The sequence below is a fragment of the Nannospalax galili genome, unplaced genomic scaffold (genome assembly GCF_000622305.1).
Source record: "Nannospalax galili isolate Female #2095 unplaced genomic scaffold, S.galili_v1.0 scaffold307, whole genome shotgun sequence".
Classification (NCBI taxonomy): domain Eukaryota; kingdom Metazoa; phylum Chordata; class Mammalia; order Rodentia; family Spalacidae; genus Nannospalax; species Nannospalax galili.
The window spans coordinates 423932-450296 of record NW_008359625.1 but is presented as its reverse complement, the minus strand read 5'-3'; the positions used below and the strand labels follow the sequence as shown (position 1 = coordinate 450296).

At 42.5% G+C, this 26365-nt stretch overlaps 1 protein-coding gene across 10 annotated transcripts in view; it reads right to left on the bottom strand.

Moving 5' to 3' along the window:
• Cald1 (caldesmon 1) overlaps nt 1-26365 on the bottom strand; it is a 188233-nt gene that overhangs the window by 8917 nt on the left and 152951 nt on the right. For 3 of the 10 annotated variants that reach the window (XM_008823450.3, XM_008823451.3, XM_017795694.2), the window contains 8 exons: nt 25266-25662; nt 18827-18972; nt 12839-13097; nt 9460-9600; nt 5256-5299; nt 5080-5161; nt 1506-1643; nt 506-601 (listed from right to left, as the gene is read on the bottom strand). In XM_008823450.3, coding sequence (XP_008821672.1) covers nt 506-601; nt 1506-1643; nt 5080-5161; nt 5256-5299; nt 9460-9600; nt 12839-13097; nt 18827-18972; nt 25266-25662 — 1303 coding nt within the window. Of the gene's footprint in view, nt 1-505; nt 602-1505; nt 1644-5079; nt 5162-5255; nt 5300-9459; nt 9601-12838; nt 13098-18826; nt 18973-23237; nt 23316-24596; nt 25663-26365 lie in introns of all 10 variants that reach the window. The other 7 variants (XM_008823448.3, XM_017795691.2, XM_029558847.1 and 4 more) reach the window with 5 other exon arrangements.

Genomic DNA, 26365 nt, shown 5'->3' with positions numbered 1-26365 from the left:
AGTTTTATTTTTTTATCACTTTCTTTTGCGGGTGTTGATAACAAAATTATAGCATTTATTTCAAGTTACCCCATAGAAATTAGGTAAAATTAGAAAATATGAGCTCAAAACAGCCAAAACACATTCTTTTGAGAACATTAGGAGTACATGTAATAAAGCCAGTAGCCAAATTAACACGGTATTTTATTTTTAAACTCCTATATGTAATTTATAGAAGCCAAAAAATGTTACAGACCAGGAGAGGGTTTGAATTTGAACTGTCCCGATATTGTGGCTAAGTCCCCCTTTTCTCTCAGGCAGAGAGGTCTGATGCCATTTTACTCTCTGGATAATTGTGGCACAGCTGCTTCGGCTGGCCTTAGTCTGCACACCTACCTATATGTTATTGAACAGAAAGTGGAAAGAACAGAAAGTGTTTCCTAAGCACCTAAACCAATTGCTCGTATTCTTTTGTTATTGGAAGCCATAACATCAAGGAAACTCAGAAAACCTGTATACTACTTACAGAAGGCTTGGGAGCAGGTGACTTGTTCCCATCTGGTGTTTTAGTTAGCCATTCATTGATGCGGCTGGAAACCCCCACCTTCAGGCCAGCAGTTTCCTATGAAAAAAATCAATTGTACAAAAATCTTAAAAAAAAAAAAAAGTAAATTTACCCATGGAATTTTCATAAGTTCAAAATTTCATGAAGGACTTCACTGGTTAACCATGACTGGCAACTTGATTAGATCCAGAAGGTAATCCCAGAAAGGATTAACTTAAGGGAAAAGACGCTCACTGCCCCTGCCCCACAGCACCTGCTGGCTGTGGCCAGTTAGAAAGAGGTCTGAGGAGAAACCAGTGCCGCTTTACCTGCTTGCTTTCACTTCTTGCTGGTGAGTGTATCTGACCTATGGTTTTGGTAGGCAGCCTTCCTTCACTGACACAAGAATCCAGTTTCTTCAGCCTTCCAACACGATTAAACCCCAGAGGCTTTCCACGAATCCTCTGGGCCTTCATCGCCCAATTAAGAGTACTGAGGCATCCAGCTTTGTGACATGAACAGCTACTGGGTTCTCTGCCTCTCTAGAGTGCAGCCAGCCATTGTTGGTCTACCCAGCCCCTATGTAAGCCGATGTAATAACTTCCCTTTCATAATGTATATTTACTGTATTGGTTCTGTCCCTCTATAGAACCCTGATTAGTACAAGTACTATTTCATATAAGCATACATGTTAAGTCTGACATCAAAAGAATCTCAGTTTTTCTTCAGTTTGCCCCTTATCCCTCCCAACTTCAAGAGATGACAATTAATCTCAAGCACTTCATTTAGAATTTCATGGCCACAGCTCAGTATGCAGGTGTGTCTCACGAACATATTCTTTCTAAGCTTGCATTTTTGGCCACTGGAAACGTACAAATTGTACCTTCTTTATTGCTTTTATTATGAACTAAGGTTATTCCTAAAACAAAATGGGGGGGGGATTCACTCACTGAAACTTAAAAGATGCAAATCACACGCTTACCTTATTTGGTGTTCCCGATGCAGAGGGGGACGAGAACACATTCCCTTTCTCCCACATGCTCTTGATGTTGCGGACGCCTTCAGCAGGAACAGGAAGATCTGAGGCTGCGGGCTTGGTAGGTTTGGCAGCTTTTGTTCCCTGAAACGTATGAATAAATGTTATGATGGCATTGAGAAGTCTGTCCTCATAACATTATAGTGAGCTGGTCTTTTTCAACATGATCACCTAAAAATTTCATGGTCAAATATCTTCATTGAAAGCGATTCACAAATTCTGTTGTACAGCTCCATTTGGATGATACACAGCTCTCAGAAGAAACCAGATGAGCTAGATCAGAGGATCTTCCAGAAATGAATTATGCTTTCTATCTGGCCTATTTATAAAATGAGAGATGATTCCGTTTCTTCAGCAGATAGGTCCCCAGCCCTCTTTCATGTGTGTATGTGTATGTATGTGTGCACATATTTATATGGGTACATGTCAGTGTGCACATGTGCATGGAGACCAGAAGTTAGTCTTAGGCATCATTCCAGTCCTTAGAAGCCATCTATCTACCTTGTTTTTTGAGACAGTCTTTCACTGGCCTGTATCTCAGCAATTCAGCTACACTGCTTGGCTAATAAGCCCCAAGGATCCAGCTGTCTCTGCCTCTTTCATGCTGGAATTACAAGTATTTCCACTATGTGTCCTAGTTTGTTCTTCATTGCTGTGACAAAATACTCTGACCAATACCAACTTGGGGAGGAAAGGGTTTATTTGTCTTACATCTCCCACATCGCAGTTCATCAGGGAGCCCAAGGTAGGAACTCAGGGCAGGAACCTGGAGGCAGGAGCTGGAGCACAGGCCATGGAGGAACACTGCTTACTGGCTTGCTCCCTTGGCCCCTGCTCAGCCTGCTTTCTTATGCAACACAGGCCCACCTGGCCAGGGGTGGCACCACCCACAGTGGGCTGGGCCCTCCCACATCACTCATCAAGAAGATGCCCTTCAGACATGGCCACAGGCCAGTCCAATAGAGGCAATTTCCCGACTGAGGCTCCTTCAACCCAGGTGTGTCAAGTTGACACTAAAGCTATCCAGCATACCATGCCTGGCTTTTTTTTTTTTTTTTTTTTTTTTTTTTTTTATGTTTTAGACCAGCATCTCACTATGCAGCCCTGGCTGGCCTGGAATTCACTAAGTAGACCAGGCTGGCATTGAACTCCCAGGGTTCTGCCTGCCTCTACCTCCAGAGTGCTGGGATTAAAGATGTGTGCCACCACAGCCAGCTGGACCGGTTATTTATTTATTTACTTATTTATTTTGAGACAGGGTTTCACTCTGTAATCCTGCCTGGCCTAGATCTCACTATGTAGACCAGGCTGGCCTCAAACTCACAGAGATCCACTTGCGTCTACCTCCAAAGTGCTGGGATTAAAGACATGTACCACTACACAAGACTTTTTTATATGGACTCTGGGGATCAAACTTAAAGTACTTATTCTTATGTAGTTACTGACTGACCTAGCTCCTAAGCTTCTTCAGCAGATAGGCTGCTTTTTTGCATGTGTATATGTGTGTGGTATGCATGTGTATGTGTATGCATGTGTAGGTAAGCATGCACGTGTGTGCATGTGTGTGTTTGTAGGCCAGAGGGTGACATCCGGTGCCTTCTTTGATAACTCTCCACCTTATATATTGAGGCAGAGTCTCTCACTTAACCCAGAGCTCACCAAATTGGCTAGTCTAGCATGCTGGTTGGTTTTTGCCAACTCGAGACAAACTAGAGTCACCTGGGAAGAGGGAACTTCGGCTGAAAAACTTTCACCATTGGATTGGCTTATGGCCATGCCTGTGGGGCATTTTCTTAGTTGCAATTTGATGTAGGAGAGCCCAGACCACTGTGGGTAGTGCCATCCCTGGGCAGGTGAGCCTGGGTTGTATGGAAGGGGTGGCTGAGCGGGCCACGGGAAGCAAGCCAGTCAGTAAGCAGCATTCCTCTGTGGACTTGCTTCAGTTCCTACCTCTAGGTTCCACCCTGACTTTCCTTGGTGATGGATTGTGGCCTGGGATTTGTAGGATTTATAGGTAGGTTGCCACATTCACCCAACTTTCACATGGGTGCTGGGGATCTGAACTCCAGTTATCATGATTTCACAGCAAGCACTTTATCCACTGAGCCATCTCCCCAGTCCCAGCAGATAGGTTCTTAATCTCTACTATGTATTTGTACTTTGCTAGGCCCTGGGGAGATGGAGGTGCTCAAAGCAAGACAGTCTGTTCTATAAGCCACAGAAAGCTTATATTTTAGTAGAACAAAAGATAGTAACTTGTATATGAGTACTTATTTTGCATTGTAGTAAATGCTAAGAAAAATAATGGATTGCTATAAAGCCCGAGAAGGAAGTACAAAATAGGGGAATAATGCTTAGTTTGGAGACATAAAACAGGCTACTCAGAGGAAGTAACATTTAAAACCAGATCTGATGGAAGACTCAGCAGTGGCAAAGGGAATGAGAGGAAGATGCTTCATTCTATGCAGTGGACAGTATATGCAAAGGTCCTGAAGTAGGGAAGAAAGAATGGAAGAAAGATGTGCCTCTGAGGTACTTTCCCAGCTGTAATGAACGAGTCCAGAACGGCACAAGTTTCACCATCAGTCTGGCTTGGTGGCTTGTGCTTATCATCAAGGTGGTCAGCAGCAATGAGTGGCATCTTTAGGGGCAAAGTCTGAAGCCACAGTCTTGGCTTTGTTAGACCTACTAGTGCTGGGGCCAGTCCGGTCATAGGAATGAACTATCTGCAATTTGTCATGTTTTAGAGGACACCAGTCTTGTGAATAAAAATCATGTGAATAGGACTTCACATACTTGATATACTATAATGTCCCTCTCTTTCTTATTCCATTTTGTTGCTTGTTTATGAGCTATTTTATAGGCATCTTAATTCTGAGTACAAAGAAGAGAGAAAGCAAATCAAACCAGTCCGATCCAATCATTTCACTATCAGTGTTCTGATACAAAGGCTAAAACCATTGCTAAAGTCTCCCTAAAGGAGAAGTCGACCAGAAACACATCTTGGTTGATGATGGTACATTTTTAGTGCTTTGGCTTGAGAAATACACATTAGTTCCAAATATAGTAAAACTCCCAGTTCAACTGAATAGAAAAGATGAAGGAAAAAAAGTTGACAGAAGCATAAAACGATGGTCCTTCAAGTATGAAATCACCAATTTGAAAATGGGTGATGATTAGAACTCAAGTTGGCACTCTTCTTGGGATTACTTTAAGCTACTACTTTTATTAGGTAATAAGAGGTTTTACAAACAAAACTGAAGACATATCTTTGAATAAATATAATAAACACACCAACAGATCTAGTCACCAAAACAATCCTTTCTTCAAAGAAAAATCAGACTAAGAGTAGTAAACAATAATCTAGTTAAAAATCTTCTCTAATGCATCTTTATCACTGTCCTTCTCCACAACTAGTCCATAACCAGACTTGCTCATCACCCTAAGCATTTCTATGATCTGGTGTGTAATCACAGCCCAATTCTGTTTTACAGGACTATAATCAGAGGACAGTGCTCACCTCAATTGCACTGGTGTATTGCTCCAGTCGGCTGTCGATCTTGGAGACTACTGCTGCTTGATGAGTTGATTTGACACCACTGCTGGATAAACCCAGACATAAAAATATGAGACAGAAGACTCTTTCCATGTATACAACATCTGATTATTGTCAACTGAACAATCAACTATATTTACCTTTTCTGCACAGACTTATTCAAAAATTCTGCTCGCTCTTCTATCTAGGAATTGAAAAAGAAAAGAATCCTGTGAATATGCAGAGACAACGGCATGTGGAAAAATCCTGAAGTACAAAATTCTTTAACCTGGAGAAGACCAAGACAGGATTGAATGGAGAATATACTGGAAGGTGGCCAGAATGAATGTGGGCTAGAAAGGTGTGCCTTTGAGATACTGTCCCAGAAGTAATGGAAGGCACATCCAGAATGACACAAGGTTTTCACTTGCTCCTGCTCTGTGACCTGTGGCTTGTTACAGTGTCCTTCAACCATGCCACTATCATTTCTGAACCGTGAAAATAAAAACACCAAAGAACACGTAAGGGTACTAGGGTGCTGTGCACAGCAGCTCAGCCAGAGAGGAAAATTATGAATAACATATTTGGTAGTGAGACTGGGAAGGTGAGAGTTGGATTGGCAGAGGATAAAGAATAGACACCCCCCTACACACATGGGTGGGGGGTTGATTCAGTTTGACAGCAAATTAAAAACCAGTCAATAAAATGGCCCTTAATATAGACATGTAGCAAATTAATTATCAAAGTGATGAGTTATAGATGTGGGGTCTTTGAAGGTCAGGAGGGTGAAGGCCTCATGAATGACATAGTGCCCTAATAAGGAGAGATGAGAGAGCTTGTGTTCTCTCTTTGTTCTCTGAGATATGTGAAGACAGCAAGAACATGCCATTTGCAGAGGAGGAGGAAGAGAACCCTCACTAGGACTCAGAAATGCTGGCATGCTGATGATCTTGGACTTTCCAGTCTTCCAAACTGTGAAAAACAAATGCTAATTTATTTATGTTTTTGTCCTTGGAGTTTCTGAGACAAGGTCTCACTATGTCCTGTAGGCTATCCTTAAGTTCCTGATCTTCTTGCCTCAGCCTCCTAAGTGCTGGGATGACAGGCATATATCCCTATACCTGGAAAATAACTACTCAGCCTGAAGTAATTTGTTATATTTATCCAAATTGACTGAGACAAAGGGCTATTCAACTTTATCAGCTAGGATAGGGTAGGTCACTATAGTGTAGAAGATTCCTGGACAGGGTGGGCTATGGAAACTTTTAGCATGTGTGTGCCTTGCAGCCTAAGAGAATGAAGGGTCTTTTAAGGAGAATACACATTTGGTAGATAAGGAGAACACATTCACATATCAGTGGTAGGTACTTTATTAAAGATAGAAGAAGATGTCATGTCTATAGGATAAGACATTAGGAATGGGAGAAGGCTTTTCAAAAGTCTTGATTTGGACCTAAGTTTTGTAGCTTACAGTTTCATATGTGGATTTATGAAAGGGAGACTCTAGGTGTGTGTGTGAGCTAGAGGGGAAAGGACAGTTTTACAAATCAAACACCTTACAACAATTTGGGGTGTGGAGGGTGGTGGGAAGAAGAGCTCAGCTTGGAGCAGAGCTGAGGCTTGTATGTGGCCGGACTTGGGCTATCCTTATCTGGCCGTCACTGACTCAAGCTGTGGACTGCATCACACTCCTCTTTTTGTGTCTAGAATAGTCAGTCTTGACTTCATTCTCGCATTTTGTCAGGACTTGTCCTCCATTGATTAATGCATTCTTGTGGGAAAATGCCTTAACCTAGTAGCTCTAAATAATTGATTTGTGTGCAATTTATAAATGAAATACTGTTTAGTAAAGTTTAAGGAATTTAAGGAGGGAGGTGATGCTTCTGATCACCAACAGGAGGCAGTGCTGTCCTGGTAAAACTCAGGAAGAAACAGTTTTAGGTGATATTTTGGGTACTTCATGGCCTGCTTCCTTATCAATAATCTCAAACAACAATAAAAACCTTTAAATTTAACTTAAAATTTATTCTTTCCATGTATATGTAGGAAAATCATTCACTGTTAGCATAATTTAACAATGAGAATTCTGGTTTAGAGTTTCCCACACAATAGAAGTCATAACGAACTAGCAAAATGCACTATTTGATAATATTTTGAGGTCATCAAATTTTTCCCTTCCCCTCAGCATTATATAATACAAACTGTACACTATAGTGATCATAACAAAGTGGCAGGTTCCAGCACCAGCAGTTACCAAAATTCAATTATAGAACGAGCTGGGTTCAAAGACAGAAAACCAGCCAAAGCAAGTTCTTTAAGGAACATAACCATGGAGACAAGTGACAGGTAATGCATTGTCTTGGGTGATCTCATTGTGTGAGCATCATGGGTCCTACTTACAAAAAACCAAGATATTTTATAATGTCACTATGGACCAGTGTTGTATATGTGATCAGTCCTTACCCAAATTGTCATGACCTAGTGCACAATGGAATTTTCCTTGGATGTATTAGACTGATTGACATCTAAAACATATTAAAAATGAAATGAAATTATTTGAGGAAAGAATTCTAAAGGCTAGTAAGATAGCTCAGATGGTAAAGCACTTGCCTTGCAAGTATAAGGACCTGAGTTTGATCCCCAGAACCCATGTAAAAATCCACATGTGGTGGTATGCACTTGCAATCCCAGCTTTGGGGAGTCAGAGACAGGCAGAGCTCTGGGGAAATTGCTATCTAGTCAGCCTACCTGCTTGGAGAGTTCCAGGATAAGAAGAGGCCCCATCTCAAAAAAAAGTTGTATGGCTTCTGAGGAACAACACCTGTCTACACACACACACACACACACACACACACACACACACACACACACACATGCAAAATGGCATTCTTTCATATGAACCAGGCACTAACTGTAAAATGGAAGTGACTGGCTTTTAGTCACTTTTATGAGCCACATAACATGATCTCCATGCATATATATGCATATGGCCATTGGAGCCTGGCTATGACTCTACAGTGGTTTTGCCCATTATTGATGGTTTGCAGCCTAGCCAGGCTGATGGAAAATGAGGATAAGGATGTTAAAAACACTCCGAAGATTCACTCTTTCACATACACGTGTGTAAATATTTGTCAAATGCCTTCAATATGTTAGGCACTGTGCTGGGCATTCAACTCAATGTGCAGCCTCACAGCAAAAGGCACACTCGGCAATGAATGAATGAATGACAGACTGATTACAAATGACGGTATTTTATTGAATAAGCTGTTTTTTTTTTTTTGTTTTTTTTTTTTTGTCTCTCTGGCCTCAGCTTTTTCTTGTTCCTTCTCTTTTCTCTGGGCAGAACATCTGTCCTAAAAGTTAGGAGCTCAGATCCAGGACGCAGTAGTAAGACCTAACTCTCCTGAAAGAGGACCCTATCCAAGTCACAGCTCATCAACCATGATCATAGCTTTGCCATTTGAACTTGGCCCAATTCCAGTTGCTCTGCTTTCAATGGTCACAAATCTAACACGAAAGGCAGGTTAGACCATTATATGTGTCCATTTTATGAACTTTACATGCTTCCAGTCTCAGCTGCTCAAATTAAGCATAGTGGAGTGTACAGGAGATAAAATTTAGAGATTATCAAATGTCATTGTAATACACAGCAGAGCCTACATTACACAAAAGGTACAAATAGCACTGCTTCCTCTCTTTTCCACCTGCTGAAAATAAGAAACTGTGGAAACAAGCTGGGGTCCGAATGTCTGTGTCCCTTCAAAATTCATATGGTGTAATCTAATCCCCAACACGCTATATTAAAAGGTGGTAGCTGGGTGGAACCCTCATGAATGAGATTAGTGCCCTTATTAAAAAGGAAGAGGGGGGCTAGAGAGATGGCTCAGCTGTTAAGAGCACTGACTGCTCTTGCAGAGGACCCAGGTTCGATTCCCAGCACCCACATGGTGGCTATGAACTGTCCTTAACTCCAGTTCCAGGGGAATCCGAAGCCCTCTTCTGACCTCCAAGGCTTTGCATGACACGGGTGCACTCACATACATGCAGGCAATACACTTATACACATAAAATAAAAATAATAAATAAAATTTAAAAAATAAAAATAAATTTTTAAAAAAAGGAAGGAACTTGCTTTTCAACTTCTTTTCCCTCCCACCATGTGAGTTCACAGTAAAAAGGCACCATGTATGAAGGACAAGCCTTCACCAGATACTGAATTTGCCATAGACTGACATAAAAGAACAGCATACAGCTAAATGAAACGAAGGAAGTCCTTAAATAATTGATAACAAAAGGGCTCAAATCAGGTTTCTGCTATATCATAAGGGACATATTATAAGAAGGATTTCTGGACAAACATACCTTGAGAGACGACCCTTTAGGGGTGAAACACTTGAATGGCTTCTTGTCATCGGACAAGCCATCTTCTGGCATCTTCTGCCGTTTCTCAGCAGCTTCTGCCCTTCGCCTTTCAATCTCTTCCTTTAGCCGCCTCTTCTCTTCCTGACAGAAAGAGCACATGCCAAGCACATCACAATCTGTCAAGTACTGTGAGAGAAAGAGGGAGTGAGAGGGCAACAGCCGAGCCCTGTCCTCAGAAGAGCACTGGACTCTCACTGTGTGGATCTGCATTCTGGAGAGGTTACTTTCCACTGTGTGACCTTGACCCTGCCTGCCATCTGCCTTAGTTTCTTAAAAATCCATGGCGCCAAGTTTGGCAAATTACACGAGATGATACTATGGTTACCCTCAACTCAGTTGAAGATAATTATTTTAGGTGGTATGATGCTGATAGTCTGCCTTGATGGAGAAATCACAGATGCTCATAATGGGTCTCATTAACCCTTCTGTGCTTTCATTCCTGGCCTAGAATGTCCTATCCTCTCTCAGGCCAAGGCTCAGAGTTCTGATCAAGTTGCTTATCCTTTAAGAGTGATGGCAGAGGCTGGCGGAGCTCTGTGAGTTCAAGGCCAGCCTAGTCTACATAGTGAGTTCCAGGCCAGCTGGGGCTACAGGGAGACCCTATCTCAAAAAGACCAAAAAAAAAAAAAAAAGTGATTTTCTGAGAGACTGATGCATTATCTTTGAGTTTTCAAACTGTTGGATTGGTGAGGTGCGATATTGCATGCCTGTAATCCCAGCACTTGGGAAGTAGAAGCAAGAGATCAGGAGTTCAAGGTCATCCTCAGCTATATAGCAGACTCAAGACTAGTCTGAGCTACATGAGATCCTGTCTCAAAAAATGAAAGAAGAAAAAAGAAATAGAATTGGGAAAATAGCTCAGTACATAAAGTACTTGCTTTGTAAGATAAGGAGTAAATTCAACCCCCAGACCCACATTTAAAAAGTCAGATGTTGGGCTGGAGAGATGGCTCAGCAGTTAAGAACACTGGCTGTTCTTTCAGAAGACCTGGGGTTGAATCCCAGCAACTACATGGCAGCTAACAACTGTCCATAACTCCAGTTTCAGGGGATCTGATGGCATCTCCTGTCCTCTGCAGGCATTGCATGACATGGGTGCACTTACCTACATGCAGCCAATACACGCATACACATAAGATGAAAATAATAAATATTTTTAAAAAGCCAGATGTGGTGGCAAACATTTGTAATCCCAACACTAGGAGGGTAGAAACAGGAAGATCCCTGGGGTTCACTTGCTGGCCAGTTTAGCCTACTCAGTGAATTCTAGGTCAATGAGAGCCCCCATCTCAAAAACCAAGGTGGATGGTGTCTGAGGAAGAATACTTGAGGTTGACCTCTGACTTCCATATTCACATGTACACATGTGCATACATACACACATAACCATGCATACATGCACACACACACAAATAAGTAAAAAATAACCATGATATTATTACCACTGGGTGTTCTGAAGCAGAGATGGGTGGCTACGTGCCAGAGGATGCTGCAGAAGGACTCTGTGCCTAGTGGAAGGATGGACCAAAAGCCCTCAATCCAGTTCTACTGCCCTGGTATCCCCGCTTCTAAGTATTCAGTAAAATGATAACTCCTGCTGTGTGAGGACCTGTGATGTGCCAGCCACTGTGAATACAATGATTTGCTTAGTCAGCAGTAGACACTGTTCCACAGTCAGGGTGAATAAGACAGAGTATCCTAGTTGTTGCCCCAAGGTCTCAGCTTGTAAGTGGCAGAGTTAGGACAAAGTCCAGGTCTGTCTGATTATAAACTTCTTCCATCACAGTTATGGTCTAGCCAAAAGTCATGGGCTCATCAAAAGTTGGAGTTGGAAGAGACATTAGAATAATTTATCTGAACTTTTCACACAGTTTAGGGAAACTGTGTATTTCATCCATGTCAGACAAACAATGAAAATCTTTTTACATGTTTTTCAGGGATAGAGATTACTGTCTCAAACGTTCTAGGCTCAGGAATTGGAAAAGAAGGGTCCCCATGCCGATCCTAACACTTATCCATCAAATATCTTCAAACAAGTCACTCCAACTTTTTGATTACTGGTTTCTTTGCCCATAAATTGAGAATGTACCCCAGGATGAAAGGAAAGAATGCACTTTGTAAACCACAGCAATATAAGCTGTAGCTGGTTTAGCATTTTTTCATATGCTGAGCCAAAGTTTTCCTCCTTGTAACTTGATCTGTTGTTTTTAGCTCTGTGTTAATGGATGGAACAAATGTGTCTTCTCATGATGACAAGGCCCTGGCCCTGTATTGGGTTCTGGTACACTGTAGTGCAGACACCATCTCGACACCTGTACATTCTAATCTACTTAAAAATAACTTCAGGGCTGGCAAGATGGCTCAGCAGGTAAAGGTATTTGCTGTGAAAGCCCGGAGATCTGAGTTCGAGCCTCAGAATTTGTGTAAAGATAAAAGGAGAGCATTGACTCCACACAGTAGTCCTCTGACTTGCACACACACAAACACGCATGCTCACACACATGCACGCACGCACACAACTTCTCTCCAAATATTGGATAACAACTATCATGTAGCCATTCTATTTTTCTTCTCTTTCATTTTTTGGTTTTGGTTTGTGTTTGTGGAGGCAGGGTCTCTCTGTATAACCCAGGCTGGAATGGAACTCACTACAGAGCCCAGACAGGCCTTGAGCTCATGATCCACCGGCCTCGGCCTCCCAGTGCTGGGTTTATAAGCCTATGCCACCACACCTGCTATCTGACATGGTTCCTATGATTGCTGACAGACCTGTCATCTTCCTCAGTTTCAACACTGTTTTTTATCTACAGGCAGAACAGGTCCTGGGCTTAGTGGGACCCCGGGAAATTTACAAAATGATTCTCTGCCCGGGTTTCTTCATCTGGAAAAGAGGGGTGTCAAGTACCTACATCATGAGTTCTCATGAAATCTGCCTTAAGTTAACATGTCTTCAGGTTTCAGAACCATGCCAGTACACACTAATATGATTATTATTTTGAGATGGGGTCTCATGTAGCCTAGGTTAGCCTGTTTCTCGTTATGTGGTAGAGGATGATTTTAAGCTTCTGATCCTCTACCTCTCGGGTGCTAGGATTACACAGGTTTATGTGCTGTTTTGGGATTTGTGCATATTGGGCAAGCACTCTACTGACTGAGAGACCAAGCTTATCGCTGATACAGTACATGTCTAAATGTCCACGCGGAGAAGAGTGGCAGCGTGGACTTCTGAGAATCGTTCCCCTCTGGGCACAGGGCCACGGGTCATGTACCCCGGCTTGGGAGCACTCAGGGCCCCCTGGCTGGGCCCAGCAGGTCTCACCTCCTCTCTAGCTTTGCGCTCCGCCTCTTCCTGCTTCCTCCTCTGCTCCTCCTCTTCCAGAACCTTCCTTCGCTCTTCCCGCTTTTTCTTCAGTTCTTCCAGCTCCAAGGCTGCTTCCTGCTGCTTTTGTTTGAGTTTTTCAAACTCTTCGCTCTCAGTCTCCCCACGGCGCCTGCGCAGCTCCTCCAGCCGCTTGCCCGCTTCCACCTGTGGAGCACCCTCAGCCTCCTTGTCCGTGCTGGTCCGGCCTCCTGGGCGGCTGGGGAAGGGAAAGGAGTTTGCCTGGTTGTGCCTTGCAGCCCTCCTGGGAAGGAGGGGGATACCTGTCTGGAGACTGCATTCTGACACGGAACCTCATACCAGCCCCAGGGTAGGTTGGGAATCTACAGGGTCTTCAGGAGCACCTCTGCTGGTGGGAATAGTAAAACAGGGCACCTAAGGTGGGAAACAGCATCCCATTCTGGTGCACCCTGAAAAGAATAATTCTATGTATATGATACAGCCATCCTATCTGGAATATAGTCAAAAGAACCGAAAACAGACTATTGAGATGGTTGTACACCTGTATTCATAGCAACATTATCCACAACAACCCAGAGGTGGAAGCAACCCAAGAGCACATTGTGGAATGAATGGATAAGCATAATATGGTACATCATAAAATGGAATGTTAGTCAACCTTCAAAAGGAAGGAAACACTGACACATGCTACTTGAAGCATTTATGTTAAATGAAACAAACGAGTCATAAAAGACAAATACCTCCAAATTTTACTTGTATGAGGGATCTAACATAATCAAATGCATAGAAACAGAAAATGGTGGTTCCCTGGGGCATAGGAGGTGAATAAGGAAAAGCTAGGTAATGGGTGTAGAATCTCAGTTTTGTAAGCTGAAGTAATTTGGAGCTCCATTGCAGAATACTGCAGAATGTAGTTAACACTACTAAACTGTACAGTATTTGGTTTTTGAGACAGGATCTCTCGATAGCTGGCTTCTACCTCACCATCCTTCTGCCTCAGCCTCCCAAGTGCTGGGATTACACATGTGTGTCACTACACTGGCCTCAATGTCTCTTGATTGAGTTAAACCTGGTAATAGATGTTTATTCTGACAGAGCTGCTTCCAGAAATTTCTTAATGATTGAACATTAACCTCTTATTCCAACTAAATTAGCTCTGATGTGGTGTGATCAGGTGCTTACTTAAAATTAGGGTGGCCATTTATTATGCTTTATAAATCTTTTGTATAAACTCATTCACTAGTCACAATAACTAGGGAGTTGATGGGTTAGGTTACTATCCCTGTTTTATGAATGTGGGAGGCAGAAAATAATGTGTCCAGTCTTTTAGCAGCTGGAAAGCAGTTGAGGCCTGAGGAGATGGCTCGATCAGTAAGTGCTTACCATGCAAACACCTGGACCTGAGTTCCATCCCCAGAATCCAGGTAAAAAAGCCAGGTGAGATGGTGTGCCCTTGTAATTGGAACACTGGGGAGGTGAGATAGGAGGACCCCTGCTGGGGCTTGTTGGTCAGTAGCTTAGACTGGTAGGTGAGCTCAGGTCAGTGAGAGATCCTGTCTCAAAAGACAGAATGGGGAGCTCCAGAGGGACAGGTTGACTCCCCTGGCCTCCACACTCACATGTATACATGAGTACACACACACACACACACACACACACACACACACACACACACACACACACACACACACACACAGAGCGAGAGAGAAAGAGAGAGAGGCATATCTAGACTCTAATGCCTCCCCTTTCTTCAGAGTGTCATTATACCTGTCACTGTACATCTGAAGTTAAATATTATTTATTATAGAACAACTTATCAATTGTAATAGAAGACGCCAACCCTCCTCCATTCCTCCTGCCTCAAACACGGAGGACAGTCTGTGCAGGGTGTTTCCAACCTCTCAGGTTCTAGAATGTTGACAGACTAGGCCTAGCTATGCTCCATGTCTTAAAGCTATGCTTTATCAAACATTATAGTATATAAAATGGAAAGGAAATGGATAAGGCTGTTTATAAAATAGGGACAGAAATTGGAAGTATATTGACTTTTAATTTGCAACTAGGGAGAATCCATAGGAATCTTATTGCAGAATTAGGACCATGTTAAGACTAAAGACAGTATGCTAGCCTGAGTCCATATTTCAGATTTTATTTTAGGACTAATATTCTTTTTTGAAAGAAAGATTATTTTATTTTATGTATATGAATGTTTTGCCTGCATGTATCTTTGTCCACTGTGTGTGAGCCTAGTGCCCGTGGAGGCCAGAAGAGTGCACCAAATCCCCTGGAACTGGAATTACACACAGTTGCTACTGCCATGTGGGTGTTGGGAACAGAGCTCAGATTCTCTGCAAGAGCATCCAGGACTCTTAACCACTGAGCCATCTCTCCAGCCTCTTGGACTGATATTCTTAATGTTTCTGTGGATCCTATAAAAAGATGGGACAGTATCATTGGTACCCTCTGACTGTGAGATCCTTTAAAGAACACTGTTTTCACTAGCAAAGAATTCATATAATTCTCCAGGGACAGGACTGGAGGAGAATTCAGTGGTATGCTCTAAGGCCTTTGTTATAGGGAGTCTTTAACTGAGAGACAAAGATATAGCGTGTCTCCTATTTAAATACTTATTCTTAAAGTATTTTATAAGTCTAGGGTCATTCTTAACTAGATTAAAAAACAGGACCACCTTAGTATAAGGAAGAAATAAACTACAGCTGTCTAACATTCATTCTGAATGACAAATGGCACCGTGTCTCTAGCTCTGGTGTGAGAGAATGAATAAAACAAGGAGAGGGTTCAAGATACTCAGTCCATAATATTGATCTTATTTTGTATACCTCATGCTTTTTAAACACTGAGGACGTTCTGAGTATATACTGTGTCCTCTAGGACAATGCTTTTCAGGCTTCAGGTCAACAAATGAACTTGGTGGATTGGAATCAACATTTTAAGAAAGGGAAATTGAAAATATTGAAGGGCGCTGTGTAGAGCAAAAGACAGTACTCTGCTTTGACACAGTTTGTTTCAGCTACAGGCGTATGTGTATGTATGTTTGTTTCTATGTGTTTGTGTGTGTCTGTGTGTGCATATGTGTGTATTTTTGCGTATATGTGGGTCACAGTATAAACATGTTTGTCACTATGAACTGAGGTCATAAAGTATAGAAATACTGTAGGCCACCTGTGCCCTAAAGAAAATATAAAACACCTAACTGAACTTCTAGAGATAACAGTCTGGGACGTTAAAAGGAAAAAAAAAAAAAAAAGATTGTAGGCTCTTGACAGTTAAAGATATACTCTCATTTTGAACTCAAGGTTGGAGGTTAAAAACTCACACTGCTCTTTCAGTGTTTCAGGGCCGCAGGCCTGTGGTTCCCCTCAGTTAAGTCCTCTCCATAAACCAATTTGCTCTCTCTTCATCTATCTTTGAGTAAAACTGATTACTGTCTTCCAATGACAGGCCTATAGAACTTTCTCTGGGTTCCACTAGGTGTCGCTCAGACTTTAAACAACTGAAATATCTGTCATGAGGGAGTGGAATCATTCACATCACTTGGTGTAGGCTTAGACCCACTGGGGTAGAAAGCTGGCTTTGCTGCATTGTTATGTGTGTGCAAGATCAATATAAAATATATATTTATGATTATATTCATCCACATATGTACTGTATGTTCATATGTGTGTCTAGCTTTAGTGTTATATAAATAGAAAAATATGGAATAAATGTTATTGGTAGTCAGAAAAAAAACCTAACATAATTCTGACCATAAAAATGAAAAACACAGTAAGCTCTCATCAAAACAGGAGTAAGATTTGGTCACATGGCTTCTGCCAATACATTTTGGTAGGCTCCAAGCACTAAGGTGGCAATTATATGAACATTTCTTCCAGGAAGTTCTCCATCCTATTCTTGGCTTCTTTAGGCTTAAGGCAAGATGGACAGCAGGTCTTTGCTGGGAAAGAGCACAGCTTGCTTTCAGTTCAGTAGTAAATAAGCCTCTAGCTGGAGGCATCCACTGTCTTCCTCACTGTGCAAGTGTGTGGAGTGCATCTGTTCCTCTCTGCCTCTGTGGCTGCTAGCAGAAACTGAAACAGATGATATTGTGGCAACATGTTACCGTATTTTTTTTCTGCCTAAAGATGGAAAAATGAAGGCCCACGTATGGGCTCTCAATGCTCAGCATTCTGGGGCTCTTACCACGTTGCTTCTCTCTGATCCCCAAAGCGTCAGTGTCACTCACCACAACAGACGCGCTCACTGTTAATCTGAGTTTTGACTGAAGCTCCTTGGCTCGCTTGCTAATGATGGCCAGCCAAACTTCTCTACAGTGACAGGTTTTCTTTTTTAGTACAGTCTCTCTGAACAAGAATAAAATTTGCCTCTCAAAAGTATCTGATACTTACAAAAACATACCTGAAATGATCAAGTTATAGAATGATAATATTAGGTCATATTCACTGAATACTTTGAATGAACATGCATTAGGATTTTAAAACATTCAACTATGGGTACTTCAAGATGTAGACTCAGCTTATCAACCTCAATCAACTTGCTTTGTAGATTGTCTATGAATTTCCAATATATCTTAATTTTTATTGCCAATTCCAAGCAATGTACTTGGATTCTATTTTTCTCATTCCTTCACAGTTTATATAGGGTCTTAATGCATAACTTTCTACTGTGCAATACATTTGATCTCAGCCAAAAGTCCAACAAGTGATTTAATAGACACTTTGGGTTTATAAATACAGCTGGGTTTCTGTTCAGATTATTATATAGAGAAGTTGTTTTGGAGCTGGGAATGTAGCTTAGTGGCAGAACACGTGACTAGCATGCTCAAGGCCCCGAGTTCAATCTCTAGCATAGGTAAAAAACTGTTTGGGGGAATCTACATTTACTTATCTTCTCAGATGATCCTGAAACATTTATCATTAGTACTTCTACTTGCTTCTAAATGCTACCAAGTCTACAATAGAAGAGGCATGTCAACCGCCTGCACAGTACCTGCTTGGTGCCTTTCCTGTTTGAAGTGTTCAAAGTCTGTAGGTAAGGCAGCTGCCGAAGAACAGCCCAAGAAAATCTACCCTGTGAGACCCCAAACCATTTCTCAGCACATCTGGCACAGCAGAGGTGGAGAGAGAACACTAGTGATTGGAAAGACTTTGTTTGTGTGGCGATGGGACTCAGAGAATCGTGCAGCCCATTGTCGTGACAGGCGTCTGTACCTTGAGTCTTTCTACAAAACTGGTGGGGAGCTCTGAGAATTCAACTGTATCTGGAATTGAGGATGTACATGTACTGGCCTCATCTGTCCTGTATCAACTGCCCAGATTTTCTGTATGATGGAAAAGTCGGTGTGAGGGTGTAAGGAAGTGCGAAGCTGAAGCCACACTACAGTTTTCCAAACTAAAATGGGCCAGTAGTTCCAAATGCCCCATCTCAGAGACTTCCAAAGCAAATTTACATAGAAGGCTTTTAAATTCCTATGGTACATAGATGAGACTTAGTTCAACCCAATGTTTCCCAACTTTTTGGACCATGAAACAATCTGAGCTTCATCACACGTTCATTTACAACCTTTACAGAATGAACTCTTAAAAGTGGTACCAAGAAAGGTCCTTGGGAAATTGTCTGGACCATCTAGAGAATGAACCAATGACATCAACCCCAGCCATAATAGTTTTCATATGCTGATCTCACGAGACCATAGTAGGTCCAAACATGGATACAAAGCACTGTACGCCTTGCTATATAAAAAGGTAGAGGAAATAGACAGAGATTAAGCTGTGGCTGAGTAATGACTGCTGGTCTCCTGTTCATCACAGGAAAGCAGGATCTACTGACTCGTGTTCCTAAGACAATAGCCAGTGACTTCAAAACCAATGAATCTTGTCTGGTTATCTCCTTTTCTGTCTGGAGGCCAGGACAGAGAGACTGGGATGTGACTTAATCACTACTTCTTACCTGAAAGTATTCTCTGCATGTTTAAGTTTATGGGTCATAAATTCTCCATTCTGTGACTTCACTTCTGTAAATCCTTTCTTTCGATCCAAGAAGCTCTTAACTTCTTCTTGGGGCTCTTTGTCTTTTTCCATCTTCTCATCTTTGATCTAACCAATGATATATATCAAGAAGAAAGGTAACAATAAACATAAGGTTTTGTTCGTGTTATCAAATAAGATCCCAACTTTTGAAGACGTCAGAAGATTTGGAGGTAGAAAAGTCACACAGAGCATGATGTGCTAGAGATGGGATCAAGGAAAATTTTCAAGAGTTAGTCATGGTCATTTGGCCTATGAGCAAAGACTTTGACTATAATTTTAGGAAGTCAAGATCATTGCTGATCTCACTGGGATTTTTATTTTGGGAAGCAGTTTGGTGTCGCTCTTTGGAAACCATTGAGTTCTGGGAATCCTACCTAAGTATAGCTGTCTGAAGTTCCTACTGGGAAGAGCGATTATTAGTGTGGTTTGATGGAAGAATGGCCAGGTAGTTTGATCAGGTTTCTTCTTGGCCAAGGACGGGCATCTTTGATAAGGACCCACTGAGGAGAAAATGAGGGTAACCTACCAGGTTAGCCAGATCCGATTCTGGGGAATACCATCTAGTGTGTTAGTCAAATGAGTAATGGGGTCCTGAGGATGAAACACAATAACCCCACTTGTAGGGGAAGGACTTAGAACCATATTTGAAGTCATCTAAACCACTAACATGGGAAGGGAGTAGGAACAGTTCCAGGGTTTACCTTGACGTCTAGTGGTAGAAAAAATTTAGCCCTCTGGAAGTGTTTTTGTGATTGCTGTAGAAAATAGGGGGAGATGATGCATAGAGAGCAGTGTTAACTTTAATATTTTTATGGGATCTCCGTTACAGATTCTATATGGTAAATGAGACATTATTTCAAATTAGCTTTTGGGTGGGGAAAGGAGTTCAAATTCCTCCACCTATAACATCTCATACATTCTTAAATGATGAGCATGAAAAAGTGAGGTCCATTTTTGTTCTTTTCAAGACAGCTGCAAAGAACTCGTGCCCTGCAGAAACCTACTTATATTCTTAGTGGAAAATTTTCTTACAAACATTCTCAATGTAATAACGATGACTTGAGTTTGACTGAGAATTATTTTCTCCTGAGAAGTAAATAAAGTGATTCCACAGGGCTTTTAAATTTTAGTTTAAGGCGTAGAATGTATTGTATTGTATGACAAGTTCAACCCAAGCCCAGGGCCTTCTGAGCCCACCAGGAAAAGAATTAGATCTTCTGGGTTGGAATGTGACTGAAAAAAAAAAAAAACATCTCTCCTGAGGGTTTACTAGGTAGCCAAAGTGTTGAAAGAGTAAATACACTTCACTCACAGATAACATGGGTGCGCTCATAAGACAGGTTCTGACCAAATGTGATCATTCATCTGAAACTCCAGATAGTTAAACTAGCTAATGAGAGAAACACAGGCATGAGGGGGTGTGGGGATTTAAGGGGCAAGGCCTTCAGTCAGAGAAACTCAAAAGCCCAAAGGAACAGGGAATGGTCTGAGATGTGGGTCTCTGTGGCATGCTGCTTCCAGTAAGATTCCAAAATAGCAACAAGAGCTGGGGCTAAGTCACAGTTTTCAGACCAGGTTTAGCACACTTTGTTAGCTCCAGATCCCTAAAACCTTTCCTGGCTCCCCTTTCTATCACATGGCTGTCCTCCTGACTCTTGAAAGTTTGCTCCATAAACAACTTAGACCTCAGGAGGAGGCTTGGGCTCCAACCTAGAGGCTCAGAATCAGTTCTCCTTTAGCCAGATTCCTAGGTGATGCATCTACACACTGAGGCTTGGGACATGGAGGCCTGCATGCCATGGGACATCAGGGTCAGTGTCATACAAGCCACTTTGCTAGAAACTGTTTTTCTCTTTAAGATCAAGAAAACAAAAAATAGGTACTGGTGAATAACTAAAAAGAGACTTCTCATAAATGAAGAGACAGAAAGCCAAATTTAAGTCTCGAGGTTAGTGATCATCTGTGCCCCTAGGCTACCACAGAGTTCAACTGCAGTGGAAGATGACAGGGGGGTTGTTTGTGTTTTAAGGCACTGGAAGCACAGGACCTTGGGAAGCGTTTCCTCTCAGAAGGCCAGTGGGATGCTTGTGCCTACTTGTGGTTGACCTATCATGCTTACACTGTGTGGATCCCTGCCAGAGAAGGTTTTTGTTTGCTTTTGTGTGACTTTTTTATTTTTTTTTTAACAAAAAGACTAGGAAGGGGTTATTTAAAATGGCTGAATCATGCAAAATGATTTAAAGCTGCCTGTATAATACACCAACCTGGCTAGCTGGAAAGGGGGCGCCTTTGTCATTCAGTCAATGTTAAAACAGAAATACAGAATTTATTTTTTTAAAGCCTGGTTGGAAGAGCTTATCTGGCCTAGTGTAAAAATGAAGCCAGAAGTTAGGAGATGCCAGAGTGTGTGGGGGGCAAACAGAAAGGAAACATGGCAAGCCTGAACCCGGCTATTTCCTGGAATATCTAGCTGGCACCTTAGACGTTGCCTCATTTGAAAAGTGGTAAAAGGATAACTGGGGCGAACACTGATGAGCCTTTGCTGGCTCAGACACCCTACATAGGCATGGAATGATTTGGCCATTAAAAATGAACGCTATCTAGTGAGCTGAATTAGACTTTGCAATACCACCGTCTATGTGAGTTTAATTCTGAGGTAACTTCCATGTGTAGATGGGCCTGTAGGTATTCTTTATCACAAAATGAGAAGTGTTTCAATGTGTTTAAAGCTGCCTCCTTAGAGCTAAACTCAATTTCCCAGTCATCAGTATTTACTCAGTCTCTTTTCAGATGGGCAGTGCTCATGTTCAAACCACAGGTCCTATGAGAAGCAGAAGGCAACATAAATCTTAAAATAAGTCTTATGTGAATCTTACAAAACCATTGCAGAAAACCATTGCAGAATACTCACTATTTAATCTGGCCATCTATTTTCTACAAATGGATTTTTCTTTACAATTTTGGGTTTTTTTAATAGATACTACAACACATAGAGAAATGTATTGAGAGTGCATTTGGGCCAGTACTCAAGGGCTTCAGACTACTTTGTCAGTCTCATGGGCAAAGGAATTCAGGTGTTCCTATCTCTGACAATTCTGTTTAACCACATTCAAGTACTTAACTCTCTTGAACTTGGACTTAACTAGCTCTCATGGCAAATTGTAGGATTACGTGAGGCTAGAACAGGCAGGATGGTTAGACCGAGGCCAGGCTCTCTGCTGCGGCACTGTATGCCAGAGGGCTTTGACACTCTGTGTGGCAATTTCAGTTACTTACCTACTGGCACCCGTTCCTGTGTGTGTGTGCCTCAGAAATGCAATGCAGAACATTTTGATAAAATATTCCTTTGAAAACCGTGATATCATCTTCAGTTCACCAAATTTTCTACCGAGATAGAGGGGGAAAGGGTGCTTTTCCTTGGAAAAGTTAAAGCATTAATCAAAGAGCTAGAAATATTTCCGGATTGAAATACAAACAGAGAAGGACTCAAGAAGACAAAATTAGCACCTAGAAGAGTAAGAAGCAGGAAAGATTGAGACACGTGGAGCTTTTCAAGTTCTCACCTATGAACTACAGTAAGAAAAGGGAATTTATGAGAGACTGCAGTCCTTACTACCTACAATGCCCTCGGATACTTTCTATTCCATTTAGGTTTTTGACCTACTGATTAGTAATTTGTGTGTGTGTGTGTGTGTGTGTGTGTGTGTGTGTAAGCCAGAGGTTGATGCTGGGTGTCTTCTTCTGTTGTTCTTAACCTTAATTTTTGAGACAGGGTCTCTCACTGAATGCAGAGTTCACTGATTGGCTAGATTGGCTGGCCAGTGAGCCCCTGAAATCCTCCTGTCTTTATTTCCCAATGCTAAGACTACAGTCACTCCCCAATACCATGCTGGCCTTTTTATGTGGGTGCTGGGGATCTGAACATGGATCCTCATGGTTGAATGGCTAGCACTTTACTCACTCAACCACCTCTACAGATTGATTAAGTTTGAGATACTCTCCACTGATCTCATCATTCAACAGCCTATGAGTCATGGTTTGAAAAACACAGGGAGAGAAGTTGCAATTCTGAGATTAGATCCTGGAATGCTGCTTTGTATGTGGTTTTATGATCTGATTATTCTGTTTCTTAAGATTTATTTTTATTTTGTGTGTGTGTGTGTGTGTGTGTGTGTGTGTATGCACACGAGTGCCAGAGCCTAAGGAGGCCCGGGGCATCAGAGCCCTCTGGAGTTGAGGTTACAGGTAGTTGTTTGGTGCTGGGAACCAAACCTGCAGCTAGTGCTCTTAACTGCTGAGCCATCAATCTGATTGTTCTTAATGAAATTTACCTCTTCTTTTTTGAAGGCAGGCTTGTCTTCTTGGGACTTTAGTCTTTGAACTTGCCCTTTAGCTCCCTTTTCTTCTTCCTTTTTATTTTCAAGAATGGTGAAGGTCACTCATGTGAAAGAAGCCCTTTCTAGCTTGCAAGGGTGAGAGGGTGCTCAGCTCACTCTGCGTGTGCTGTGCTGAGGGATGGTGCCACCGTGGCTGCTTTAGTGTCACACTTACCACCTCTTGGTGCTGGTTCTATCACCAATGTGGGATAGCGCACCCCCACCCCATATTTCTCCTGTGCCTCCCACTGTGCTCACAGAACTCTAGCATGACATGGTGCTCCAGGTGTGTGTTGACAACTTCATATGTGGCTTGGTGCATCTTGTTCATGATTGTCTCAGTTATAGCCATGTGCATAAGCCCTTGGTATAGAAGCGGGAGTGCAAAACAATGTCAGTGCAATGCAGAGGCAGAGAGCTCACTCTGGAAAGGTGAGCGTGCAAGCGTTTCTTTCTCTTTTACAGTTTTTGGAAAGAATGGTAGTTTAGGTAAAGGCTTGTAATGCAGCCTTGCAGACAGAAAAAAAATATGGCCCCCCTCAACTACTGTTCCATCCTTCCTTGGGTCACATAAGGTTGTGTCACCCAGATGGTAAAAAGGAGCAAAATGCATGCTCGATTGCCCACCACTTACACTACCCCAGATGAATGAATTCCTGCAAGTCTCCATTAACCTCAGCCTACATGATGGCAAGTCAGGCTTGTGAAAGTCTTTTTTTCTTTCTTTCTTTTTTTTTTTTTTTTAATAAAAGGTTCCAACTGGCTCCTTTACCCCAGTTGTTTTCAAGGGGGTTTGTTTATTTGTTTCTTTACTTTTTATTCTTAGGATAATTATATACATCATAATTATTTACATTAACTTCCCACCTTTACTTTCATAATTCTTTCAAGTTACTATCAAACACAGGGGGAGATGAGGAGAATGGGCCTCTTGCCTCATGTAGACTTATGAAGAGAAGAAAGATGTCAGAGAGAGTCAGATGCAGATGCAGAAACAAGGTGACGCAGCCCCACCACATTCATTATCTTAGGGTTAATTCATTTTTTTTTTTTCTAATAGCCATAACATCCAAGCACAGAGCAGTTGTTTCTCTCTGGTCATCCCAGTAAATTTGGCTGATTGAATATGTAGCCATGGTTCCATTGCTTCATGCTTGGGTATTGTTATGGTCTGAAAAAAAAAAAAATGAACAGCTTGCCATATGATCAAGCACGTGAGGCTATAAGCCTGCAGCCTCAGTCCCCAATTTGCTGCGCATTACATTTCTCAGGAGTCACAGGCATCACACAGTTGGTGCAAAATGCTCAAAGTACCTGCGTCTTTAGGACAGCTCTCTGCTGTTTGTCTTCTTGCGCTTTCTTTTCATTGACCCCTTTCCTTTCCGTTTTCTCCTCTCCCCTCTCCCCCTTTCCCTTCGTGGCCTGTGTGTCGCTCCTTTTCTCCTCTAGCTGCTTCTTCCGTTCTCGCTCTGCTAGCCTAGCCCTCTCCTCCTCCGCAGCCCTTCTCTCCTCCTCCTGGACCCTCGCCCTCTCCTCCGCCGCAGCCCTTCTCTCCTCCTCCTGGACCCTCGCCCTCTCCTCCGCCGCAGCCCTTCTCTCCTCCTCCTGGACCCTCGCCCTCTCCTCCGCCGCAGCCCTTCTCTCCTCCTCCTGGACCCTCGCCCTCTCCTCCGCCTCCCTCCGCTCCCTTTCTTGGGCAGCCGCTTTCTGCTCTGCTTCCACTCTCGCCTGCTCCTCTGCGAGCTTCCTGTCTTGCTCAGCTTTGACCCTTTCTCTTTCTTCCGCCTCCAACCTCAGCCTCTCTGCCTCAGCTCTCTCCCTTTCTTCCTCTTCCATCTTTTTGCGATGGGCTATCTCCTCTGTGTCCTGTTCCCTGTCCTCCTCTGCTTTGGGCTCTTCTGCACTGACTTGCCCATTTTCCAGCGCCGTTACCATGGCCTCCTCGTGGGTTTCGGGCGTTTTCTCTGCTACCATCTCCTCTACCTGATTTTCGCCAAGTCTCCCTTGCTTTGGCTTCTCTTCTTCCTCTTCCTGCTTTTCTTCTTTCTTTTTGTCTTCAGCATCCTGCCAGTCATTCTTCTGGTAGGACTTTGAGATTATTTCTGTTTCCTCTATCTCATATCGTTCTTGACGACGCTCGCTTTTTTCTTCCTTCTCCGCAGTCTCGTTTTCTGCCCTGTCATTTTGCATTCTTCTGCTTGGCAGTGACAGGCTGGCATCTGTTATTGTTGGGTCAAACTCCTTCTGGCGCTCCAGGGCTTCCTGGAGGCGTTTTTGGCGTCTCTCCTCTCGTCTAGCGAGGCGCTCCAGTAACGCAGCCTCTTCATCACCTTCCATCTGAGTATTCGTGGTGGCTGGCTTCGACTCTTCATCAGGGACACTAGACAACAGAAAGCACAACACCAAAGACAGCTTGATGGTTAATGAGTCATTTACAGGCACCCAAAACCAGGGCCGAGGCCAGCAGTATGCCCTGGATATTACTACTCTAGTACACTGTTTGCCGGGCTATCCAAGCCTTACTCTTGGACTATTGCTGGTCACTGATAGATTCTCAACTTGCTGAAAGTACTTTGAATATTAATGCATCCAACCAAAGGTGATGAGTATCAGCATATAAATAGTCTTTCTCCCCCTTTGAAGCCTAATTTTATGATCAGGTTCCACACTGGCTCTTACTGCTTATTGTTTTAGATGCCAAGTGGCCACTTGTGTGGGAAAACAGCTATTATTTTGTTGCTTTCTCTTTCCTGTCTCACTTTCGATATCTTACCAGTGTTTCCTGCAATTACCTTAAAAATAAACTACTTATTCTCAAACCTGGATTTCAGAATGTGCTTCACTATGAATTCAAACTATGACGGGGATCAGATCAAAATAATGAGTGAATTCTGCTAGTGTCACAGTCTCACATGCATGCCACTGGGTCACAGAGGGTTCCTGATTTGGATTGGCTGAGACCCAAGATCCTTAGAGGGGGAAGGACATGTTCAGTGTGGAAATTCTACATTCACACTGATGACCTTTACACTGGCGACATAGAAGTGTCCTCTACAATTCATGTGGTGATTGCTAGTTGAGGA